General features: G+C 34.6%; 2 protein-coding genes across 5 annotated transcripts in view; both read left to right on the top strand.

The window, feature by feature from the left end:
* The window catches only part of CCDC178 (coiled-coil domain containing 178), a 436,166-nt gene that overhangs the window by 321,499 nt on the left and 88,069 nt on the right, over nucleotides 1-26,598 (top strand). The gene's annotated exons all lie outside the window — the stretch shown is intronic.
* On the top strand, nucleotides 19,204-20,122 carry LOC112868426 (UBX domain-containing protein 6). The gene has a single exon (XM_086683334.1). The coding sequence runs from the start codon at nucleotides 19,204-19,206 to the stop codon at nucleotides 20,011-20,013; it is 810 nt and encodes a 269-aa protein (XP_086539460.1). The 3' UTR covers nucleotides 20,014-20,122.

The following is a 26,598-nucleotide window of genomic DNA, read 5'->3' as shown; positions in this document are numbered from 1 at the left end:
ATTTCTCCCCTTTAAAGGATGCTGCTTGAAAAATAAATAAATAAAATAAAGGACACTGGTTGTATTGGATTAGGGCCCGCACTAATGACTTAACTTTAATTTGGTTGCCTTTATAAAGACCTTGTTTCCAAATAAGATCACAGTCTGAGGTACTGGGGATGGGACTTCAGCATATATTTCTAGGGGGACAGAATTCAACTGTGAACACACGTGATCTACCATTCTTACATAGTGTAAGCGTCAGTGTTGATCTTTTACGTTTAGAAGTGTTAAAGTACTTTTCAATAAAAAGCAAATTAATAGCTGGCATTTAAGCAAGTGCTTTTCTCGAGGCCAAATCCCTTGACGTAGAGTACCCTTGAAGAATTATAAATACTGGAAAACAGCAAAACCAAGCTTATCACTATAGACAGTAAAAGCAAGCTAAGAGTGCATCCAGAGTGCTGTATTCTTTGCTGCTTAGTCTATAAGTCTGTAGAAAGATTTTTGAACTCACAAGGGGACATGAAGATCAAGCCATTTTAGGTTGAAAGTACCTCTTTTCATTTCACAGATGAAGAAACACTAGAAGGCCTTGAGCAATATTTGGCCAGAAAAAAAAAAAAAAAATAGAACTTGCTGGCAGATGGATTAAGCAGACAAAGTTTCATCCATAAAGAATATTTTATGCCCTAAAATATACAAAATTAAAAGCATCAATTGGGAAGCTGATAGTTTCATACTTAGCAAACATAGCCAGTAAAATGCATACATTTCATAGAAATGAAAGTTCCGAAATGTAGGCTACCACTTTGCAACATAATGCTTAAAACTATGAGACACAAGCTACGGAAGGAAAAGAATGAACTTAGAGAAAGCAGAACCATTAATATCTGCCCTGGGACATCATAAGCCTGAGGTTTGAATTCACTTTTTTCTTTATTGTGCTGTTTGTATTTTTTCTCCTAATTCTGCTCTGATTATTTAGCTGACTGAAGCAACTAAAGCAGAATAAGTTGTGACATCTTTGCTTTTTCAGTTGATTTTTTTAAAGTAACATAAAGACAGAAGACAGTTGCCTGTGTCATTATGCAATGCTTACAAAATATATGTATTGCTTGGAATTGCCAGAAGTATCTACATACAAAAGGTAGCACAATTCCATTTCTGATACAAAGTCTTTACCATAGATAATAAATGTCAGAGCTGAGTTAAAGTGAAGAATTATTTACTTTATGAGAGTCAGTCAAATATTAGCTGTATAAGACATTTCTATGTGTCTGTACTTACAGTCTTATCTTTAGTACTAAAAATTTAAATTATCTTTGAATGAGTATATGAAATAGCTCTTCAGTAGCACATTGATTGTTTCATTTCTCATTGATTATGGATTGTGGCATTATGATAAAATTGATAATACTCAAATTTTTTCTTCTAAAATATTTCAAATGTTAAATAGTATCATTTAGGCTCTGAAATTACTGTATCCTGTTTTGCTTTGTCTGGTAAAGGTTTTTATTTTTAATAAGTTCGTGCTGTAGTTATTTTATATTAGAACAGTAGGATATGAGAATTTGTCTTTCTCCAGGCCATCAAAAATGAGTTCGGGCTACTAAGACACTCAGAATTTGAAAATGGTTTTGAAAGGGAGTGGATCATGGAATTTTTGTTTAAATCATACTATGCCAAGTAGTAGTTGTATGTCCCCGGCCAAAGATTTCCAGGTGTGGGGAGAACAACATTTAACTATAAGACATTAAAATATTAAAAACAAGTCACTTCTTTGACAGTCAGCTAGAAAGTAAACCGAATTTAGTTTCTTTGTAGTCCACACTTGTTTCGTGCTTGCTAAAGCTAACATAATCTATTATCAGACTACATGTTGAAAACATTATTTGGAAATCTAGTGATTCTTGGGCTATGCCAATGATGCTGTTGCTGTGTAAGTTAAAATCATGTGTGCATGTTCATTCGAGGAAGTGTAAAGACTGAACTATTTTTAATGTATGTAAATCTGATAGAATTACTTAATTGAGATACCTTAGAATTTATCGAGATGAAGTCCAAATCAAATCAGATTAAACTTTCGACAGATTTTCATGATTGTAGACTCTACATTTCTTATAAGAGACAAATGGAATATATCATTTGTTCCCTTAAGCACTCTGCACAGGACCTGTGAAAAAGATTTCAGTAATTGTTTTTTTAGTTTGCAATAATTCTTGGAGTTGTTAGTTAGCAATATTTACTAAGCACCTACTGTAGGCTCAGAACTAGGCTACACAAGATAAAATGTAGGCAAAGATTTAAGTTATTATTTATTGATCATTTACTATGACATTAGCAACGGTAGGTCATGTATTAAGTGGTATAGGCTTCAGGCACCCCCTGTATATTATATAAATTATATAAACACATGACTTAATCCTCATAGTGACTCTGTGCAAAAGTATTATTATTGCCACTTCTCAGATAAGGAGATTTAGACTCAGAGAGGTTGTTATTTTCCCAAGCAATACATATAGTTAAAAGCAGATCAACCTAGAAAATTATGCGTACAAATTCCAAACTCTTAACTATTATCCTAAACATCTTTAAATGTATATATTTATTTGCTTTCTTTGAGTATGTTGTATAGTGATTTTGATAGTTACATGTTTAATTAAACTGAAATAATATAATGGTGAGAAATTGAGAGAAAGAACAAAATATGCTGAATGTGGCTGGAGTGTGTAATTTGCCTTTAGAAAAATCATATGTACAAGGTTCCTGGGTGGCTCAGTAGGTTGAAATTCTGACTCTTGATGTCGGTCAGGTCATGATCTCGCAGTTGTGATCAAGCTGTATGTTGGGCTCCACACTGATTGGGATTCTCTCTCTCTTTCTCTGCCCCTCCCCTGCTCGCTCTCTCTCTCTGTCTCTCAAATAAACATTAAAAACAAGAAAAATCACATGTATGTAACTGCTAGAAAATCTAAGCATTGGTATTATGATATAATTTCTCTTTAAAAATCTGATTCCAGGCATTTAGTTATTCCTCAGAAATCTTTTCTGGGTATAGGATAAAGCAAATATAATGGATAATATGACTTTTGAATTATACTGTGGCAATTTAATTATTTTGGTTTTAAGGTACTAATTAGCATCCAAACCTGGAGACCCAATTATGTTAAGCTTAATTTTACAAATGTTAAAATAGGCTTAAAATATGCCACACACCATTCTAACCACTTTACAAAGACCAATTTCTTTAATCTTTAGAGTAAGTGGTATAGATGCCTTTTTCAGAGGCATAGAAAAATAAAACAAAAATTGCAATCTAGGGAGCTTGGCTGCAGACTTCATGTCCCCTCACCATTACTTTAGGCCGTCCCATGGTTGGCAGACTGAATACATTCTATAACAATTCTTGGTAGAATTTTAGTTTCTGTATAATGTTAATATGAGAAAAGTTACTAGATTCGGGTTTTTCAGAGAATACAGTTTAATGAAATAAAAGACATCTATTTATTACTTTATCTTCCTTTTCATATAATCTTTTGTACTTTTTACAATTGTTGATATATACCATGTTTTTAAACAAGATTAATATCTGTGCATACATATTTATAACTTGGTTGTACTGTTCTTCTGTTTATTTTATAATATTCATTAAGTATTTTCTCCAAATGAAATTTTTATGCTTTAAAAACAGAAATCAGTGCTAGTGCTTTAGTTATTTTCTGTCTTTTTTTTTTTTTTAGTTTTCATTTCATATCCTTTTATATCTTCTGTTTCACTAACGAAACCTGGTTCTCTGTAGTCCTACATAAGTTGCTCCTTTTGTACCCATTATTACTCACTCTTTTATGAATCTGTGAATCATGTTTTTTCGTTAACTATATAAAATTCTCCAACATTATATTTTTATTTTTTTAACTTTTTAAATGTACAAAAAAGTACAATGAGCATACAGATTCCACATTGATTCAAAGTAAGTATTTTATTTATCTATTATCTATTTGAGAGAGAGAGAGCATGTACACACAAGCAGGGTAGAGAGGCAGAAGGGGAGAAAGAGAGAATCTTAAGTAGGTTCCATGCCCAGAATGCAGCTGGTATGGGGATGGATCCCATGACCCTGGACATGACCTGAGCCAAAATTAAGAGGCAGATGCTCAACCAACGGAGCCACCCAGGCGCCCCTAGTCATAATTTTCTTAACCCAATTTGTACTAAACCATTTGAAAATAAGTAGCAGATACCGTGTTTTTTTCTGTCTGCTTAAAATAATGACATTCACCTAAATCACTACAATACCATTATCACACCAAGGAAAAGTAAAACCAATTTCCAGATAATATTAATATCTGCCCAATTGTCCCCAAAATGTTTTCTACAGTTTTTTTAGAACTAGCATATAACCAAGGTGCATCTATTGCATTTTTGTTTCTTAAATATCTCTATTATCTTAAATATCATAATACATACACCCACAGAACCCTCACACACAGACTTTTTGAAATGATCAAGCACATTATAGAATGTCTGCCTTCTGAGCTTCTCTGTTTTCTTGTGATTTGACTTGCTCTTCTATTTGCTTATTTTCAGTAATATTCAAAAATATATCCTAAGCCTTAAATATAATCAGATTAAAGATTTTTTGCAGGAGCACCTCATAGATGATGCATCCCATTAAGGGCTTATAATTTCAGTATTAATGATGCTAACTTTGATCATTTCTTTATGGTAGTAACTGACAGTTGTCTCCATTATTAAGGAATATCTTCCCAGAGACAATTAGCTCATGATTTGTAGGGTGATGCTTGCATCGTATCTCATACCCTGCCAAAATAGTGATTTTCTAATTCTAGTATTTCTTTTCTACTTACAAGCCAGCAGTTTTCTGTTAAAAACAATCTAAAAACAAACAAAACTAAATTAAACCAAACTAACAAAAACAGCAAGAATAACAGCAAAAACTTTTCCTCATCGAATGAGCATGAAAGACAGATAGAGGTTTATTTCTTTCCATTTACTAATTTCAGTATAAGTATTTGGTGGAAATGTTAGGATCTTTTTGTTTGTTTGTTGTTTTGAGTATCACTATGGATTTGTTGTGGACTTCATTGAGGCATTTTTCTTTTGACACGTATTGTTCCAAATCTGTCTTGTAGGAACCCCCTGAAGCCAGCTCCTTTGGCCTTTTGGTATACCCCTTTTGATCTATTAGCATACTGTTTATGGCATAACAATCTCCCTGCCTCACCCTACACTTTCCATCCTCAGACCTTCAACCATGCATTTCTCCCAATATCTTAGGTCTTTTTATTCAAAAATGGTATTTAGACATGAAGAACTGGGTTGTGATAGCTAATTGTTGCTGGAAAATTATTGTTTCTAGACCCTTGCATTGGGACATATCTAGGAAAATATTTACATTTTCTTTTTTTCTTTTCTTTTCTTTTTTCATTGTTTATTTGTGAGAGAGAGAGAGAGACAGACAGACAGACAAAGCATGAGTCGGTGAGTCGGTGAGGGGCAGAGAGAGAGGGAGACACAGAATCTGAAGCAGGCTCCAGGCTCCGAGAGGTCAGCCCAGAGCCCGACGCGGGGCTCGAACTCATGAACCATGAGATCATGACCTGAGCCGAAGTCAGACGCTCAACTGCCTGAGCCACCCAGACGCCCCGAAAATATTTACATTTTAAAAATGAAAATCATAAGTCTGTATTGATATTTATAATTAAAATTTAGCATTACAGGATTTTACTAACTTCTTGTAACTGTAGTTTTAGCTTTTCCTCTTGCAGCGCAGATCTTAACTCCTAATAGTGATACAATTACTTATTTGCTTTATTCATCAAATCATTGAAAAATAGCAATATTATTGCTAAAAAAGAAAATTATTGACTGAAGTTTACGATTAGTGTGTAGTTTTTTTTAAATCTTGGAGCATTTGCTACTAAATATAGATGTATGGTCAAATGTAGAGATAGCCTCTGCAGATATCTCTTGAATTATTTATTTTCTCTCTGTGGTTTCTGTTGCCAATCTGATTAGCACTTAGATTCATATGTTTCCATTTGTGTTCAATTCAGGATTTACTTCTGATTTTTTTTTCAGTTAATTTTTTAATATGTAAGATGTTGATCCGGTTTTAAAAAAGGATAATAGAAAGTATTTTCAGAGAAATCTCAACCTCCGTTTATATCTCATTCTGTCAGTTTCTCCCTATCCCAACTGGTAATCATTTTTATTCATTTATGATTTATCCTCCTAGGATTTATTTTGTAAAACAAATTCTTATTTCTTCTTCCTTCTTAGTAGGAGATAGCGCACCAAAAGATTGGTCTACAGCTTGCTTGTTTAAATTACCACTATGTCCTGGTAAACACTTATAAACATATAACTGCATGGCCACTGTTTTCATTCTTTGTATAGAAGTTTATTCAAGGAGCCCTGACTGAAGGGCATTTAGATTGTGTCCAAATCTTTTGCTGTTACAAATAATACCATAATCATTAACTTTGTTTTGTATTTACTGAGGAATGTCTCCAACATAGGATCCTGATATTAGAAATGCTGAATTAAAGGGTAAATGCATCTGGAATATCATTGGTTATGGCTAAATTTCCTTCCATAAGGGTTGTCCTATTTTGCATATAACCTGCAACTTATTAGAATATCTATTTTTCTGCAGCTTTGTTAATAGAGCATGGTATAAATAATTTGGAGTTTTGACAATCTGATAGTTGAGAAATACTGTCTTAGTGCTGTTTTTATTTTTATTGATTTCATTATTATGAACACTTCATCGTGTGTTTTAGAAGTATTTTCATACGTTTAGGAAATATTTCGTATGTTTAAAAACCACTTTTAAGGTGTCTGCTCACATCGTGTCATTTTCTTCTCTTTTTTAAAGACTCCTCACATATTAAAGCGATTGGCCGTTTTTTAGTGATATTTGTTGAAAGTTTTTTTCCCCAGATTATATTTAGCTTTTGGCTTTGCTAATAATAATTTATACAACGAAAAATAAACTATTGTTTAGTTTACTATTTTTTTGTAAACAAATATATCAATCTTTCCTTTTATTGCTTCTTAATTTGAAATTGTGTCGCAAGTATTTTTTTCATTCCCAGACTATAAATGAATTCATTCGTGTTTTTTTTTTTTAGTTTCTGTATGGTTTTGTTCTTACTTTGAATTTGAAATGCCATTTCTTTCACATACTAAATGTCTATCTATATGGTGTGTGTGTATGTAGTCTGTCTCTGGACTTTCGAATTTACTCCAAAGATCTGTCTTCTTCTTCAAGTACCAATAATGCACAATTTCAGTTACTTAGATTTTATAATCAACAATTTTATAATCAACAATTTCATAATCAACAATTACTTAGATTTTATAATATTTTTAAACTCTGATAGATCAAGCTCTTTTCTTTATTCTTTTGTTTCATTATTTAAGAAATCCTTGGCTGTTCTTTCTTTCTGTTTTTCTTTATGAACTGTAGAATCTATTTGAGTGTTTCAGAAATATGCTTATTGCTGTTTTTATTTGGATGACATTACATTCATATTTTTACTGAAGAATATTAAAGTATTTATGATACTGAGACATCCTATTGAAGAACCTAAGAGGTCTTTATATATATTTACCTTTATATTTATATTATTTTATACTTACATTTATATTATTTAATTTTGCCTTTTAAAACTTTGAAAATTTTTGTTATATGTGTTTTATACATGTATTCAGAGAGTATACTTGAGTATTTTTTATTTCTTACTGTTCTTGTAATTTGTGTATTATTTTCCATATGGCTTCTAACTTATTAATATTTGGTAATGAAGACTCTGGGATAGTTGTATATTAAATTTCTACTGTGATACGTACCACATTAATATTCTGGCCATTTCCTGCTGAATTTCATGGGTTTTCTATGTATAATCTCATTAATTTACAAGTCTGTTTAACCTCTTCCTTGATAATTTTTATCTTTCTAATTATTTCCTCAAGGCAGATCATGTCATAGATGCCTTATCCTCGATTTTACTGCAAATGTGTCTAGTATTCCTTCCTCAAGTAAAATTCTGGATTTGAGGACAAGGAATCAATTTTCAAGTTGAAGAAGTAACTAGCAATTCTCATTTCATTTATTTATTTTTTTAATCAGGAATGAATATTATATGCTTTTCCAGAATCTATGAGAAGGATAACATAATTTTTCTCCTTAGATCTGATAATACGTTAAATACTATCAGTGAATTAAGGATTTTCAGTCATCTTTGAAATCCTAAAATAGACTTCACTTGATCATAATACATTTTTAAATCATGCTATTAGATTTTTTTATTCTATACTATATTTTCCCTCTGTAAACATTTTTTTTTTAATTTTTTTTTTCAACATTTATTTATTTTTGGGACAGAGAGAGACAGAGCATGAACGGGGGAGGGGCAGAGAGAGAGGGAGACAGAGAATCGGAAACAGGCTCCAGGCTCCGAGCCATCAGCCCAGAGCCCGACGAGGGGCTCGAACTCACGGACCGCGAGATCGTGACCTGGCTGAAGTCGGACGCTCAACCGACTGCGCCACCCAGGCGCCCCTGTAAACATTTTAATACAATACCTACCACATTTTACATATTGCTTTTTCACAAGGAATCAAAAGCACCTTTAAGCCATCATTTAATGTATCCTTATTATTATTTTCTAGAAGTCTAGGTGCAATTATTTCAACACATAATTTCATTGATTTTTTTTGTTTTATTTATCAAGTTTTTATTTAAATTCCAGTTAATTAACATACGGTATAATATTATTTTCAGGTGTAGAATTTAGCAATTCATCACTTACATACAACACCTAGTGCTCATCATAGGTGCCCTGTTTAATGCCCCTCACCTATTTAACCCATTCCCCTGCCCACCTCTGCCCTAGCAAACTTGTTTGTTTTCTATGGTCTGTTTTCTTGTTTGCTCCTCTTTGTTTTCTTTTTTCCCTATGTTCATCTATTTTGTTTCTTAAATTCCACATATGAGTGAAACTATATGGTATTTGTCTTTCTCTGACTGACTTATTTCACTTAGCATAATACTCTAGCCCCATCCACATCATTGCAAATGGGAAGATTTATATTCCTATATATATAGTTGCATACACATACACCACAACTTCTTTATCCATTCATCAGTCAATGGACGTTTGGTCTCTTTTCATAATTCGGCTATTGTTGATATATTGGATTACCTGTGTCCCTTTGAGTTTTTGTACCTTTTGGGTAAATACCTAGTAGTACAATTGGTGGATCATAGGGTAGTTTTATTTTTTTTAATTTTTTTAATGTGTCTTTAGTTTTGAAAGAGAGAGTGAGAGAGTGTGAGCGGAGGGGGGGGGGGGCAGAGAGGGGGGGGGGGGAAACAGAATCTGAAGTGGGCTCCAGGCTCTGAGCTCTCAGCACAGAGCCCGACATGGGACTCAAACTCATGCACTGCGAGATCATGACCTGAGCCAAAGTCAGATGCTTAACTGACTGAGCCACCCAGGCGTCCCTAGGGTAGTTGTATTTTTAGCTTTATGAGAAACCTCCATACTGTTTTCTACAGTGGCTGCTCCAGTTTGCATTCCCACCAACAGTGTAAGAGTGCTCCCCTTTCTCTGAATCTTTGCCAACACCTGTTGCTTCCTGTGTTGTTAATTTTAGCCATTTTGACTAATGTGAAATGATTTTTCATCATGGTTTGATTTGTGTTTCCCTGAAGATGAGTGATGCTGAGCATCTTTTCATGTGCCTATTAGCCATCTGTATGTCTTCTTGGTAAAAATGTCTATTTGTGTCTTCTGCCCATTTCTTAACTGGATTATTTGCTTTTAGGGTGTTAAGTTTGATAAGTTCTTTATATGTTTTGGTTACTAACCCTTTATCAGATATGTAGTTTGCAAATATCTTCTCTCATTCTGAAGGCTGCCTTTTAGTTCTGTTGATTGTTTCCTTCACTGTGCAGATGGTTTTATCTTGATGAATTTCTGATAGTTTATTTTTGCTTTTGTTTCCCTTGCCTCAGGAGACATATCTAGTAAGAAGCTGCTACAGCCAAAGTCAAAGAGGTCACTGCCTGTGTTCTCTAGGATTTTGCAGGGGGGGGCGGGGCTCTCATTAATATACATAGATAAGATTATTCTATAGTGTTCAATATTTGCAACCATTAAATTTTTATATATCAGTGTTATGCTTGTTGCAAAAGAAGATTTGTAAGTTTGCCTAATTTTTCTGTGCTTTTGAAAAGATTAAATAGTTCTAGAATTATCTAGAATGTAAAAGTTTGGTTGAATTCCTCTGTCAAAATATCAACAAGACAGCTATTTTTTAGGGTGATAATCTTTTACAACTTTCTCATTTTTTATATGGATATGAGTATTTTAAATTTTTCTGTCTCTACGTAGTTCACTTTTGATGAATTATAGTTCTAAAAAATTTACTTGGCCTTCTACAATTCCATTTACCAATTTTAAATGAAATCCTTTTACTTTAACCAAACCAATGAATACTCTTGTGATTATTATACTTTCCCTTTTCTCTCCTTTTGAATTTTACTTTTACAATTAGGTTATTCCAACACTTTAAAGCACATAGCATTTTCATACTATCCTTCCATCATTATTATCACCACATTTTAGCCTCAGATCTACATTTCTTATATCCAAAGCTCACCACTATTTTCTTTGCCAAAATTTCCCAATCAATTCCTGGATAAAAGAAGCCTGTCCTCTGACATTTTCCTCAAGAAGGGCTTGCCATGTGCTGTTTTCTGAGTCCTTGCATGTATGGATTGTTGAAGGACAGTTTGCCTGAATAACTTCCTGGGTCATACTTTATTTTCTTCAGTACATTTTTAAGAATTACTTTGTTGTTATCTTGCTTTACATACTGTTATTGAGGAGCTTACCAATTTTCTTTCCTTTCTAAATGACTTGTATTTTTTTTTTGCCCTGAGTAGTATTTACTTATCTGTAAAGTATAATAGTTTTACCGACATAGATATGTAAGATGAGATATATCTAGAAATTTTACATTTTGGTTTTGCTCAATTGATTGGGTTTTCATCTTCAGAGACTCCAATTATACCTACATTCTATCTTCTTTGCCTGCATTCTATAGCTGTCTCTCTTTCAGACCTCATTTGCTTCTTCACTTTAGACCATCTTTATTTCTATCCTTTATGTCCCTTATTATATGATAATGTTGATTGCTTTGTCATGTTTCACATCGTACTGTTGTTTGACTTGTTCTGTTTTCATGTATACCATTGCTCATTTAATTATATTTAACTTAAATTGAAGTAATATTTTCCATTTCTCTCTTCCTTATAATCATGAAATGTTATATCTGTTTTCTTTTTTATACCAAAAATTTCACTAATTTTTGTGTTTTTTCTCCTTACAGTAATCTTATATGCATGTTGGATTCTTGCAGTTGCTGTTAATTTGTGTGCTCTGTTTCCTAAGCCAACAATAGTAGATGATCTTAAGGATGGGTACAATGAAAAAGGCAAATTGGTGTCTTTCCTAAATTCTCAATTCAGCTGCTCCCTCTTCTGAGCATGCAATAAGGAGAAACTTATTTAAAAATCAGTGGATGCCTAACTTACTAATATGTCTTCCAAATATTTGATATTTTGTTTTTGTAGGGTCATGTCTTCATCCATTGTCTTCTGTTCCTTCACCAAATTTTGTATCTGACTTTTAAGGTACTCTCTCTGACCTATATTTTCTATGACATCTAGAGGGACTTCAAATGATTATGCTTTTCTTAAAAAAAAAAAAAACACAATGAGATATCACCTCACACTAGTCAGAATGGCTAAAATTAACAACACAGGAAGCAACAGGTGTTGGCAAAGATTCAGAGAAAGGGGAACCTTCTTACACTGTTGGTGGGAATGCAAACTGGTGCAACCATTCTGGAAAACAGTATGGAGGTTCCTGAAAAAGTTAAAAATAGAACTACCCTATGATCCAGCAGTTGCACCACTAGGTATTTACCAAAAGGATATAAAATTACTGATTCAAAGGGGCCCATGCACCCTGATGTTTATAGGGGCATTATCAACAATAGGCAAATTATGAAAAGAGCCCAAATGTTAATCAACTGATAAATGAATAAAGAATTTGTGGTATACACACACACACAGTGGAATATTACTCAGACGTAATAAAGAATGAAATCCTGCCATTTGCAATGACATAGGTGGAGCTAGACAGTATTATGCTAAGCAAAATAAGTTAGAGAAAGATAAATACCATATTATTTCATTTATATGTGGAATTTAAGAAACAAAACAGATGAACATAAGGGAGAAAAAAGGAGAGAGGCAAACCATAAATCAGACTCTTAACTATAGAAAACAAACTGAGGGTTGCTGGAGGGGAGTTGGGGGGAGGATGGGCTAAATGAGTGATGGGTATTAAGGAAGGCACTCACTGTGATGAGCACTGGGTGTCATATGTAGGTGATGAATCACCAATTCTACTCCTGAAACTCCTATTACCCTATATGTTAACTAAGTCGAATTTAAATAAAAACTTGAAAGAAATGTTGAAAAAATAGCTATTTCTTGTCAATTATAATTTCTGTGTGGTTTGCAATAAAATTAAAGTGCCACTTGTCCTTCAGTGAACTGATAAGTCAGAGAAACTCAAATTATTAAGCAGACAACATAAACTCCTATTTATTTAAAGCCTGCATTCTAATTAAATATTTTTCTATTATGGCAATAATGTTTTTGCCTCTTGCACTCATCTCTAGTCTACTTCAAATAATTGTCCTGCATCTTTAAAACATGAGTTAAAAATGAGTAAAACTTATAATTTCTACCAATGATCACTTGTGGTTTAATGAAGGAGCAAGACTAGCCTTCTTATTAAATATTTTAAAATCCAATACAAATATTACTAATCATTAAACTATACTATACTTAAACTGTAACTGTATTATTGGTTCCTAACATGGTTCCATGAAGGAGCAAAGAGAATTGAAGATATGATTTATCCAAGACAGTTTTAACATATTCATAAACTTCCTTAGGATGAAGATGGCAACCGCATCTCTGGACTGGAGCATTAAGAGTAATTTCAGAATTATCCACTGTCAGGGGGACAAGAAAAGCATTTTTAAAGGGGTACTTTAAGTCAAACATGGTAGAAAAATAAAACCCTCTGGGGCGCCTGGGTGGCGCAGTCGGTTAAGCGTCCGACTTCAACCAGGTCACGATCTCGCGGTCCGTGAGTTCGAGCCCCGCGTCAGGCTCTGGGCTGATGGCTCAGAGCCTGGAGCCTGTTTCCGATTCTGTGTCTCCCTCTCTCTCTGCCCCTCCCCCGTTCATGCTCTGTCTCTCTCTGTTCCAAAAATAAATAAACGTTGGAAAAAAAAAATTAAAAAAAAAAGAAAAAGAAAAAGAAAACCCTCAATTCTGTGATTGTCTACTAATGAATGAACTAAGAACTTTAGACTCTTATATCTACCTGACCACTGGATATCAACTGGAAATTCTGCAGGTACCTGAAACACAAAATGTCCAAACCTGAATTTTCCTCTTAAGTTCTTTTGCTTTTGTGCTTTATTATTTTTTTTTTCTTTTATTTGCGTGCACCATCATCGACCCAGTTATCACAATAGAGAACTGGTTATCATCATGGACTCTTTGTTCTCTCTGGGGCCCCATCCAATTTCAAGTTTTTTATAATTTACATGCTAAACAAAATTTGAACCTCTGGGTTTTTTTTCACTGTACATATGTTATAATTGTCCTGTTTTATACATTTATCATTTGTCATCTGGATTACCCTAACAGCTTCCTATTTTGTCTTTCTGCGGCTAGACTTAACTTTTTCAAATTCCCCATTACAGCTGTTCAATGACTCTTCAAAGTCCATAGTCTTTCAATAATCTGACCCTACCAGATTCCCATCCTTACTTTGGACCATTATCATCTATCTTTATACTTTATATTTCAGCACTATTAAACTGTGCTGTTTCTCACTCTGGATATTTGCTCATGCCATCCCCTTTCTGGAATACTTTTCCCCAGTCATAGTTCTATAGTCTTAATTGTCCTTTGAGTTTCAATGCAAATATCATCTCCTCCATAAAACTTTTCCGGGTTCTTTCCTTCCTTCTGACATGCACACACAGTGTATGGTCTTACTACCATGTGTTATGTAACTATCAACTTTCTTGATGATAGTACATGCCTTGGTCACATTTTTATACTCTCTGCCTAGCACAAAGTTTGCCAAATGGTGGTATAATAATAAATAATTGAGTATAGTAACTAAAGGAACAATAAATTTTAAAATAAGGTGTAAAGCAGAATTACAAGTACTTTATCTTTTTTATAAAGTGTTATTTTTTCTTTATATATGACTTTACTTATACTACATATTACTATATTTAATAAACATGAATCATATAGTAATCATGAAAAATATGACAATCATATGTGTATCCTTTAAGTTGCTAGGTGAGTTTAGGTTTATTTCTACTATGTTTGACATTCTTGTGCCTGTTTCAAATTGGAATGAAGTTCAGTGACGTGGGAAATAAATATAAAATACCACATAACTATTTACTCAAGAAATAGATCTGTAGAGCATGTAAAGATTCTTGAAATTCCCGTTACTGCTGCAATGCTGCTTGTAAACAAAATGAACTTCAGTGAATCATTGAAAATTTTTATTTTTGGTCAACCTAAGAAAATGTACAGAATATTTTTTCCTATTTTTAAAACCCTTGCTTTACTTTTTTCTACAGATTGTGGCCTAACTTAAATCTGTAGCTTAATCACTCATTTTTTCTTCTTACTCTCCCTTCTCTTTGGCCAAGCCATTAAACTTACCATACTTTGCACTTTGTGCTATCTGCTTGCCTAAGGCCAGCTTCTTCATACTTCTTCAGATGATGTTTTCCTCCACCTCCATATATCCAGACTCTTGCCCTTTTACCAGGACAGAGGTCAAAGGCCACTTCCTTTGCCATTATATTCTCCTCTGCCCTTTAGGAAAAGTGATCTCTCCCAAAGTCACAAAACTTTGATTTGTAACTCTCAGTACTACCTAGTATATCACTGGTATATTCTCAAACAGTTGACCTTAAATTAAGCCATATTATGTCCCACAACCTCTTTTAAGTAACGACCTTTTCCTGAATTTTAGCAAGAAGAATATATTATTCATTTTTATATTCACATACACACAACAGTATGCCCTTTATAGTACAGGTTTTCCCCTGCTATCTGAAAGTAGAGCTTTTCTGTGACACCTTTTGTAAGCCAAAATAGCATAAAGTGAAGAAGCAATTACCATTAATTTATATGCAAAATTTATTAGGGTTCCCAGACCCAAAAAATAACCTCTGTTAGGCTTTCCTGATACCTTAAGACATGTCTTGTTTAATGGATGCACAAAATAAATGGAGATAAAGCACAGATGCTCCCAGACACAGTTCATAGCAATGGCAGCTGGATGCTGAGGTGCCGAGTGCAGCTCCCAGGGAAGGAACTTGGTGCTGCCACTCTCAACTCACTACAAAGCAAACGCTAAATGTTGTTTTCACTTACGCTTTTTTTTCTTTTCTTTCTTTTTGTTTTTTGTTTTTTTTGTTTTTTTTGTTTTTGTAAAAGCAGAAATCCTCTTCGGATTTCTTTCGTTTAGCAAAAATAAGTACTAAAGCAGATCTTTCCTAAAAGCAAAGTGGCATTATGGGAACTTTTAAAAAGCAGGAGATACCTGTACATGTAGGTATTATTCAAATAATATATGTTGAATGACTAAATGTGTAATGTACAAAATGGTTAAATAAGTAATGGTTGATTAGATAAAATGAATCATAATTAATTCAACTTCTACATATTGAGGAACTACTATATGTCAGTCATCCTGTCTTGTAAAAGGATTACAGAATTCCTCAAGATTTCAGGCTAGTGGAGAATCCAGACTATGCATTATATTTTATACACAATGGAGATGCTATGAGAATATTTTATACACAATACATAATAAATACTATGTATTAATTTTATACACAATGGAGATGCTATGAGAACAGAGAAGGAATGTCTAAATCAGTCTGAAAAGGCAATGAAGGCTGGTTATAAAAGGTGATAGCTTATCCAAGCCTTGAAGGACTAGTTAGGGTTAGTTACGTGCATAAAGTTGGAACAAGTATTTTAAAAAGAGGAAACAAATGTGAAGGTCAAAGATGAAAACATATCATGATATTTTCCAAGAATTTACAAGAATGTCAGGAACTCAGTTGTGAAGGATTTTATGGGCTGCCCTGAAGAGTGTGACTTTATCAGAAAATTTCCTGGTTTCCATAAAAAAGATACTAAGCAGAGAAATGACAAAATAATGCTTTATTGTAGGAAGAGCCCTTTGAGGTGACGGTGAAGGCTGTGTTAAAAGGGATGAGACGGGAAAGGTGACCTCCAAGAGAGTTTGCGGAGTTTTCCAGGCTATAAATAATGGGAGCCTAATCTAAAAAAGTCTTGGTAAGAGCGCATGGGAGAGGAAGGAGTTGAGATATAATTCAGGATAAAATCCACCAGACTTGGCTGGAAATGCAAAGAATGGGAGATGGGGCCTAGTACACTTCCAGGTTTCCCACTTGGGACACAGATGATGTTCACAATGACAGCTTTAACAAGAGAAAGAATAAAATTTGTAAGAAAAGATGATGAAATTAGGTATTTGTTGTTGTAGGTGTAAGTTGACATCTAGAAGATGATTTCTAGTACCCAACTGTCTGAATCAGTTTCATCTACAATAACAAAATAGTACAAACTGAGTAGCTTATCAACAATATAAATTTATTTGTTACAGTTCTAGAAGCTGGAAGTCTGAGCTCAGGATGCCAGCAAGATTGGGTTCTGACAAGGACTTCTTCCATGTTTTAGAGAGCTTACTTCTTTTTATCCACACACGTTGGAAAAAGAACTAAGTAGCTCTCTGGCCCCTTCTAAGGGCACTAATCCCATTTATGAGGGATCCACCCTCATGACTTAATTATCTCCCAAAGGCCTCACCTCCAAATATTATTACATTGTGGATAGGGGGCTTCAACATGTGGATTTTAGGGAGACACATTCAGTCCACTGCAGTTGATTAATACAAATTAAGCTGAGGAAAGGAAGATAAGAATTTAGAAGCTTCAGTAAGGATGTTGGATTTTACTTAATATGCACGAGGAGAGTATTGAAGCATTAAACACAAGGAAGATGTGTTTATCCTTCCAGTTTATGTCATCTTCTGCTAACTCCCACCTCAAATTTTGTACCCAAACTAAAGCACTTTTAGTTCCCTGAAGACACCATGCTTTTCTCCTCCGGCTGTTTGCCTATAAAGGTCTTCTCCTTGGGAAATCCAGCCTTCTCAAAAACCTGTGAGTGCCCCAGATTACCTTTAGTTATCTCTTATGTTCTCTCTAACAACCTGTACTACCACCTGTAGTAGAACTTTTTGTACTATTTTAAATAAAATTTTTAAAGTATGCATACATATAAGAAAGTCCACAAATAATTCTACAGCTCCTTAGTAAGCAAACTGTAAGATGGCCCCTAAGATCCCTACCCCACCCTCTTGTGAACACACCCTATATAATCATCCCACCTTGAATGTGGGCAGGATGCGTGATTATGACCGCATACTCTCCTTTGATTAAATTATACTATGTAAGACTCCTTCATGGCAAGAGATTCTCCTGCTGGTTTTGAAAAAGTTACTTGTGATTTTGCATGAGAGCCATGTGGCTAGGATCTAAGTATAGCTTGTAAATGCTGAGAGCAAACTGACTGTGGTTGAAGAATATATTCTGTATTATTTCAATTCTTTTAAATTTGTTCAGATTTGGGTTATGACCCAGGATACAACCTATCATGTATGTTCCTTGGATACTTAAAGAAAAAAAAAGTGTATTGTTGGGTGGAGTATTATGTAAATGTCAATTAAATCCTGTTGGTTGATATTGCTGATTTCCTCTCTGTCCTTACTGATTTTCTTTTTAGTTGTTCTATCAATTATTGACAGAGAGAGGTGTTGAAATCTCCAACTATAATTGTGGATTTTTCTACTTTTCCCTTTTGTTTTTTCTTCACATATTTCATAGTTCTGATTTTTGGTCCGTACATATATAGGTGGATTATGGTCTTTTATGATTATATAATATCCCTCTGTCTCTATTTTCTTTGCCATATCGTCTATATTATCTGCTGTTAATAAATATAGCCACTTCTTATCTTTGATTAGTATTTATCTATCATTTTCCATCATTTTTTTCTTCCAACCTGCTTATTTTGTTATATTTGAAATGAGTTACTTATAGACAACATATACTTGAGTCATGTTTTTTTTTTAAACCCACTCTTCAAATCTTTATATTCTAATTGGTATATTTAGACCATTTGTACTTAACGTAGGTGTTGATAAGCTGAGGCTTATGTTTGCCATGTTATTTTTTTTTGTTTGTTTTCTGTTTATTCTCTCTGTTGTTCATTTCTCTGTTTTCTTCTTCCTGCCTTCTTATGGAATATCCTTAAATCTTGTTTCTTAGTAATATGTTTGTTTTCCAAATTTCCTGAATTGACCATGTTTTAGTTTTAAAATAAAAGAAAATTGTATACCTATTGCTTTTAGAACTTTTTTGGTGACCCGGAGGAAGTATGTGTATACACACACATACACACACATTAGAGAGAGAGAAAGAGAGAGAGAAAGGATCTTTTGAGAAACTTACGAAGCCACTATTAAGAGGCAAGAAAAATTCAAGAATGTACTGTTTATTACTATAACAGTTTGAATGGCAGTGGGTGTTTAAAAGCTTCAAATGCTGAGAAGTGGCAAGATCATTAGGGACTTTCATGACAGCAACTATACCAGGTTGAGGAGTAAACATGAGGTGTGGTAGTTAGGAAGGTGAAGTCAAAACTGGGGTAATCTTTCAAGAAGTTTGCATTTAAAAGAAATGAAAGTAAGACAGTGATACTTTGTCACAAACCAGTTGTCAAGGAAGGAGTTTTCGTTAGTTTTTTAACATAGACTCAGTCTTAAAATATTTATATAGAGAGTAAAAAGAAGCAGTAGAGAGTAAAAACACCCAAGAAAAACAAATGGATAGAAAAAGAGTGTGGGGCACCTGAGTAGCTCAGTTGGTTAAGCTTCCAACTTTGGCTCAGATCATGATCTCATGGTTTGTGAGTTCAAGTCCTGCATCAGGCTGTGTGCTGACAGCTCGGAGCCTGGAGCCTGCTTCGGATTCACGCTGCAGAACCGCGTGTTTCAGGAGCGAATTAACTGCCTGGAAGGGACCCACGAGTTTTTTGAGGCCGTCGGCTTCCAGAAGGCCCTGCTTCCGGTGCCCGATCAGGAGGGCCCCGAGGAGTTCTACGTGCTGAGCGAGGCCGCCCTGGCCCAGCCCCGGAGCCTGCGGAAGCACAAGGAACAGCTGCTGGTCGCCGAGCCCGTGCGGGCCACGCTGGCCCGCCAGCGTCGCGTCTTCCGGCCCTCGCCCCTGGCCTCCCAGTTTGACCTGCCCGGGGACTTCTTCAGCCTCACGGCGGAGGAGGTCAAGCGGGAACAGAGGCTCAGGTCCGAGGCCGTGGAGCGGCTGAGTGTGCTGCGGACCAAGGCCATGCGGGAGAGGGAGGAGCAGAGGGAGCGGCGCAGATACACCTACACGCTGCTGCGCGTCCGCTTCCCCGACGGCTGCCTGCTCCAGGGCACCTTCTACGCCCGGGAGCGGGTGGCCGCGCTGTATGCCTTCGTCCGGGAGGCCTTGCAGAGCGACTGGCTGCCTTTCGAGCTGCTGGCCTCGGGCGGGCAGAGGTTGTCGGAGGAGGAGAGCCCGGCCTTCGACGAGTGCGGGCTGGTGCCCTCCGCCCTCCTGACCTTCTCGTGGGACGCAGCCCTGCTGGAGGACCTCAGGGCCGCAGGGGCGGAACCGGACTCTTCTATCCTGAAACCTGAGCTCCTGTCGACCATCGAGAAGCTCTCGTGAAATAAAAGCAGGGTTGGCTTTAAAAAAAAAAAAAAAAAAAAAAAAAAAAAAAAAAAAAAAAAAAAAAAAAATAAACAAACATTAAAAAATTTAAAAAGAAAAAAAAAAACGATTCAGAGCACCATTGAAAGATGTAATCTTGCCTTCTGAGAACTGCCTGGTATACAGAAGGTCCATCTGCAAGAAGATAACATCAGATCGAAATGTTTTGAGTTGATGTTCTACCAATGTCCTCTCTCTTTAGTCATGTCTGAATATATTTCTCTATTATCACGTCACTTCAATTAATAAACCTATGAATTGAGTGCTTTTAATATTTGTTGCTGTTTCTGAGCCTCCAGGTGGCAGTGCCTTTATTGCAGTGGCTTTTGTGACACCAGCAGTCTTAGAATGCAATGCAAGAAATCATAAAATCATTCTTACACTGCTTGCTTTGCCGCAGAGCCTCACAAACATTCAAGTCCCATTTCTCCATATGCTCTGCACGGTATCCTGAGTTCACCTGGCACCAGCCTACACGTACAAGGATTTCATATACTTAGTTAATACAAACTAAAATTCACTTAAGTCAATTAAATTAGAGTTGTTTTAATTAGGAAATAATAATAAAAAAAGGTTGTTTGTAATATGTTATTCTGTAGGCAGGAATAAGATTTTATTTTTACAACTTCACTACCAAAGTACTGTAACAGTGGAAAAACTCAGTATGTGATTTTAATATTAAACATTCTCTGATTTATAAAACTGAAAACCCTCTCAACAGATAAGATCCCATTCATCATGATCAGCAATTGCTTAAAAGAAGATAAAGACACACCCCATACATTCACAATTGTTTTAGACGTTAAAAACAAAAGAAAACTTGGAGTTGTAGTGTTATAAATACAAACTTTGTATTTAAAGGGAATCAGTTACTCTTAGTAGTCACAAAGTAGTGCTACCTAGTAGATTAAAAAAAATGATGTATGAATCTCAATAATTTTTATACCATGGCTGGATTATTTTTTTTAAATCCTTTGTCATGTAAGGAAAATGTAAGCAGTATTATTTTGGTTTCTTTGTATCACTATAGTTTTTTAAAGTAGGAAAAATGGAGACTTGTTGGTTGGAAACACCAGATATTAAGAGTATAATCTCTCACTTTAGAAGATCATGAAATGCATGATTATCAGATTCTTTAGGTCCCTGGTTACTGGGTCATGGTTTTCAGGCTTACATTGGACTAATGTTAATCCCAAACTAACTTTATGACCAAGAGTCCTCATGAGTTTAGATGTCACACAGAGGAGTTAAAATCATGTCTTTTGGTTTATATGCTTTATCACCTTAGGGAAATTAAATCAGCTTTCAATCTCGAGATTTGTTTACTATAATATGGTTGGGGGAGGGGCATAGTAGAGTTATTGAGTTAATTAATATAAATAAAGCATATTTCATTCATACTGCCTAACACAGTGTCAGTACTCAGTGTTTTTTTTTTTTTTCTTTCACTTACTAACTAGTAGTGGGAAATATACTCTAAAATTTGAGAGGCAATATATCTCCTACACACGGTTGGCACAGGTTGGTTGTTCACCACCTACAAGGTTATCTGGAAACTAAATTAGCAATCACAGATGTCTTGGACAACCTAGGAGGGGAAAAGAGAAATCTGTTCTTTAATTGGATTTTCTCTGTGGCAACCTGACATGTTCTTCCCTACACTAGGAAGTATTTATATAAAAGTATTAGAAATGGTTCTTTTAGTTGATCCTCCTGATATGTAGGCTATTTATAGAGTATACCTGACAGTCTTTCCTTCTCATTGTCTTTGCCTTAAATTTCTTGCACGCCAACTAACTTTCTGATGACATTTGACTTTCAGCTTTCGTTCATTGGTTCATTCAGTCATCCATTCATTTATTTACTCATGAACTTAAGAAATGCTTATCGAATGCCTATTTCCAGCACTTTGGAAGCAAGATGGAATATTTCCGCCCTCAATACACATAAAGCTGAATATGAGAGAACAGATAGTTAAGCATATAGTAATGTGGGATTGAAATTTTTTATCATAACAGTTCCCTAGGGATTCTCTGGAGGACATATATATGAACAAGACATTTTATTGGCATAAAAGTACTCATAAAATCAGAAATGTGGCATTATACACATTCTAACTATTTGTATTGCAAACATGGGCTTTTTATAATAGCTTTATTGAGATATAATTTACATATCATAAAATTTGCCCTTTCAAATTAAGTATTCATTTCAGTGGTTGTGCAGCCATCACCAGTATCTAATTTTGAACATTTTAACTCTCCAAAAAGAAATCCATACCCATTAGTAATCACACTACATTCCCCCCCCATATCCAGGCTTAACAACAATGAGTCTACTTTGTGTCTCTATGGGTTTGCCTATCCTAAACATTTTATATAAATGGTATCATACAGTGTATGGCCTTTTGTCACTGGCTTCTTTTACTGAGCATGTTTTTGAGGTTCATTGATGTTGTAACCATATCAGTAATTCATTCTTTTGATTGGTGAATAATATCCCGTTGTATAAACATACCACATTTTATTTATCCATTCATCACTTGGTTGGTATTTATGTTGTTTCCACTTTGGGATGTTTAATACTGTTGCCACGAATACTCATGTACAAGTTTATATGTGAACATGTATTTACCTTCAACCTGATGTAGGTTATTAGAAACTTCATCTGTTGGTTCTACAAAAATTTTTTTCAGATTCTTTAGGATCTATATATAAAAAGATGTCATCATCACCTGTGAATAGGGATAGTTTAACTTGTTGTCTAAAGTAAAGCATTTATTTGTTTTCTGGCCTAATTTCCTCAGTACAATGTTCAGTAGGTGTGCAGACATTCGTCTCTTTTTTCTGACCATGAAGAAAAACATTCAGTCTTTCACCACTAAATGTAATGTTAGCCATGGGCATTTGTGAAAACATTAGGCATGTTGGTTTTTGTCAAATGCTATACCTGCAACTGTCATTTTGCCATAATTTTTAAAAGTGCTTTATGTCTTTTTTATTCTATTATTATTGCATTCTTCTTTGTAGATAGATATTATCTAACATGCAATTTTAATTCCCTTCTTTCTTTTTTTTCTTTTCTTTTTTCTTTTTTTCTTTTTTTCTTAGTAATTTTGTTAGTGGCTACCCTGGGATTACAACTAATATCTTTACTTCTAAAAATCTAATCTGAATTAATACTATTTTTATTTGTATTTGTATTTTTTTTTAATTTACATCCAAGTTAGTTAGCATATAGTGCAACAATGGTTTCAGGGGTAGATTTCTTAATGCCCCTTACCTATTTAGCCCATCTGCCCTCCCCCAACTCCTCCAGTAACCCTCTGTTTGTTCTCCATATATAAGAGTCTCTTATGTTTTGTCCCCCTCCCTGTTTTTATATATTATTTTTGCTTCCCTTCCCTTGTGTTCATCTGTTCTGTGTCTTAAAGTCCTCATATGAGTGAAGTCATATGAATTTTGTCTTCTTTGACTGACTAACTTCACTTAGCAATACTAACTTTATTTTTATATTTTAAAAAATCCACCAATAAAGCCCTGTTCCTTCTCCCTCCTTTGTGCTCATTTTCATACAAATGACATTTCTCTACATTATAAACCCATTAACCCAATTTAATAATTCTTTCTTTACATAGTTTTATTTTAATCGGTGAGAAGTGTTACAAACAAAAACACATTTTACAGCAACTAATATTTATCTCTGTAGTTGCCTTCACTGATAATCTTTGTGGCTTCATTTGGGTTTGAGTTATTATGCAGTGTTCTTTTATTCCAGTTTGAAAGACACTTTTTAGACACTTTGCAGGTCAGCTAGCAAAACAGACAAAAACAAACAAACAAACAAAACCCTCAGTTTGTGCCCATCTGGAAATGTCTTAACTTCTTCATATTTTGTTTTGTTGTTTTGTTTGTTTTCTTTTTATAAGTTTTAATTTTAATTCCACTTAGTTAACATACAGTGTAAGACTACTTTTGGGTGTACCATATTGATTCCACACTTCCATAAATACCCTGTGCTTATCACAACAAGTGCATTCCTTAATCCCTGTTACCTATTTTACCCATCCTCCCACCCAACTCCCTTCTGGTAACCATCAGTTTGTTCTCTATAGTTAAGAATCTGACTCTTGGTCTGCTCCCTCCTCTTTTTTTACCCCTTTGTTCATTTGCATTGTTATTTAAATTCCACATATGAGTGAAATCATATGACATTTGTCTTCCTCTGACTGACTTATTTCACTCAGCATAATACTCTGTAGTTCCATCCATGTAGTTGCAAATGGCAAGATTTTCTTCTTTTTTATGGTTGAGTAATATTCCATTACATATGATATATACCATATCTTCTTTATTCATTATTCACATGATGGACACTTGCACTGTTTCCATAACTTGGCTATTGTAGATAATGCTGCCATAAACATCAGTGTGCATGTATCCCATTAAATTGGTATTTTTGTTTTCTTTGGGTAAACACCTATAAATGTAAAGTTACCTTGCTTATGAGATTTTTCTTGCATCTTGATGAAGGCCTGTATTGCTATGTACTTCCCTTTTGGGAATGTTTTTGCTGCATCTCAAAAGTGCTGGACCATTGTGTTTTCATTTGCATTTGTTTCCATGCATTTTTTTATATCTTCTTTGATTTTTTGGTTGACCCATTCATTGTTTACTAGCATGTTGTTTAGCCTCCATATCTTTGTGGTGTTTCCCAATTTTTTCTTGTGGTTGACTTCTAGTTTCATAGCGTTGTGGTCCAAAAAGGTTCATGATATGATTTCAATCGTTTTGTATTTGTTGAGGCCTGTTTTGTGACCTAATATGTGAATTTATTCTGGAGAATGTTTCACGTGCATTTGAAAAGAATGCATATTCTGCTGTTTTGGGATGGAATGTTCTGAATATATCTGTTAAGTCCATCTGATCCAATGTGTCATTCAAAGCCAGTGTTTCCTTGTTTATTTTCTGTTTAGATGATCTTTCCATTGATGTAAATGGAGTGTAAAGTCCCCACAGTAGATTCATTTTAGACCAAAGACATCTGCATATTGAAAGTGAGGGGAGAGAGAAACATTTATCACACAATTGGATGCCAAGAGAAAGCCAGCATAACAATACTTATAGCAGACAAACTGGACATTAAAACAAAGACTGTTGTGCTCGTTTCGGTAGCACATCTACTAAAACAAAGACTGTAAAAAGAGATAAGAGTATTATATAATCATAAAGGAGACAATCCAAGAAGATATAACAATTGTAAATATTTATGCACTCAACATTAAAGCACCCAACTATATAAAACAATAACATAAAGAAACTAATTGATAGCAACACAATAATAGTAGGGGACTTAAACTCCTTCATTTTTTGAAGGATAGCTTTTCTGGATATATTATTCTTGGTTGATGGTCTTCTTTTACCACTTTGAATATGTCATCTTTCTGGCTTCCATGGTTTCTGATGATACATCAACTATTAATGCTTTTGATGATCCCTTGTGTGTAAGGAGTTCTTTTCTCTTTTTCAAATCCCTCTCTTTGTCTTTCAGAAGTTTGACCGTGATATATCTAGATATGGATATCTGAGTGTATCCTGCGTGGATTTTTGCCAGGCTTGGATGTACAGGTTATTTTACCTCAAAATTTGGATTTCTTTTTTAATTTGGAATTTTTACCCATTATTTCTGCAAATAGTATTCCTGCCCATTTTTTACTCTCCTTTCATTCTGTGGCTTCTATTATACATATGTTGGTATGCTTTGTAGTTTCCCACAAGTCTCTGACATTTGGTTCATTTTTCTTCATTCTTTTCTTTCTGTTCTTCAGACCAAATAATCTGAACCGACCTATCTTTAAGTTTACTCAGTTCTTATACTTCTGCTGCTCCAAATCTGAGGTTGAGCACCTCTAGTGATTTTTTACTTTTATTATTGTTCTTTTCAATTCCAGGATTTCTGTTTTTTAATAATTTCTACCTCTTTATTGACAGTCTTTATTTGGTCTGACATCATTCCCATATATTAATTTAATTATTTAAGTATGACCTATTTTAGTTCTTCAAATATAATAACTGATTTTTAAAATTTGCCTAGGAAATCCAACATCTGGGTTTTTCTTTTTTTTCTTTTCCTGCTTCTTTGCTTATGGGCCCAACTTTACTGTTTTATTCCATATCCTGTAATATTTTGTCGAGAACTTGATATTTTCAGTAATATAATGTGACAACTCTGAGTATCAAATTCACCCCCACCCCCAGAGTTTGTTGTTGCTATTTATTGTTGTTGTTGCTGCTGTTTATTTTGTGATTTTCCTGGATTAATTCTGTAAAGTCTATATTCTTTGTCATGAGCAGCCATTGAAGCCTCTGCTCAGTTAGTGGTCCTCTAATGATTTGACAGAGATTTCTTTAACTGCCTTGAACCAATGAACCAATAATTGCCAAGGGACTCTGTGTGTGTGTTGGGCAATCTGGCAGTTTACAGTTCTTCCTTACCTTTACTTTCTGCTTTTGTAGAGCCTTGATAGAAGACAGAGTTAAGAAA

This window comes from Puma concolor, chromosome D3 (genome assembly GCF_028749965.1).
Source record: "Puma concolor isolate L17-30 chromosome D3, mPumCon1.1.hap2, whole genome shotgun sequence".
NCBI lineage: Eukaryota > Metazoa > Chordata > Mammalia > Carnivora > Felidae > Puma > Puma concolor.
Note: the sequence above shows the minus strand (reverse complement) of the source record. Positions and strands in the feature narration are given on the sequence as shown.

Coding starts and splice junctions, on each gene's coding strand:
- LOC112868426 (XM_086683334.1), top strand. CDS start 19,204: ATGGTTTGTGAGTTCAAGTCCTGCATCAGGCTGTGTGCTGACAGCTCG.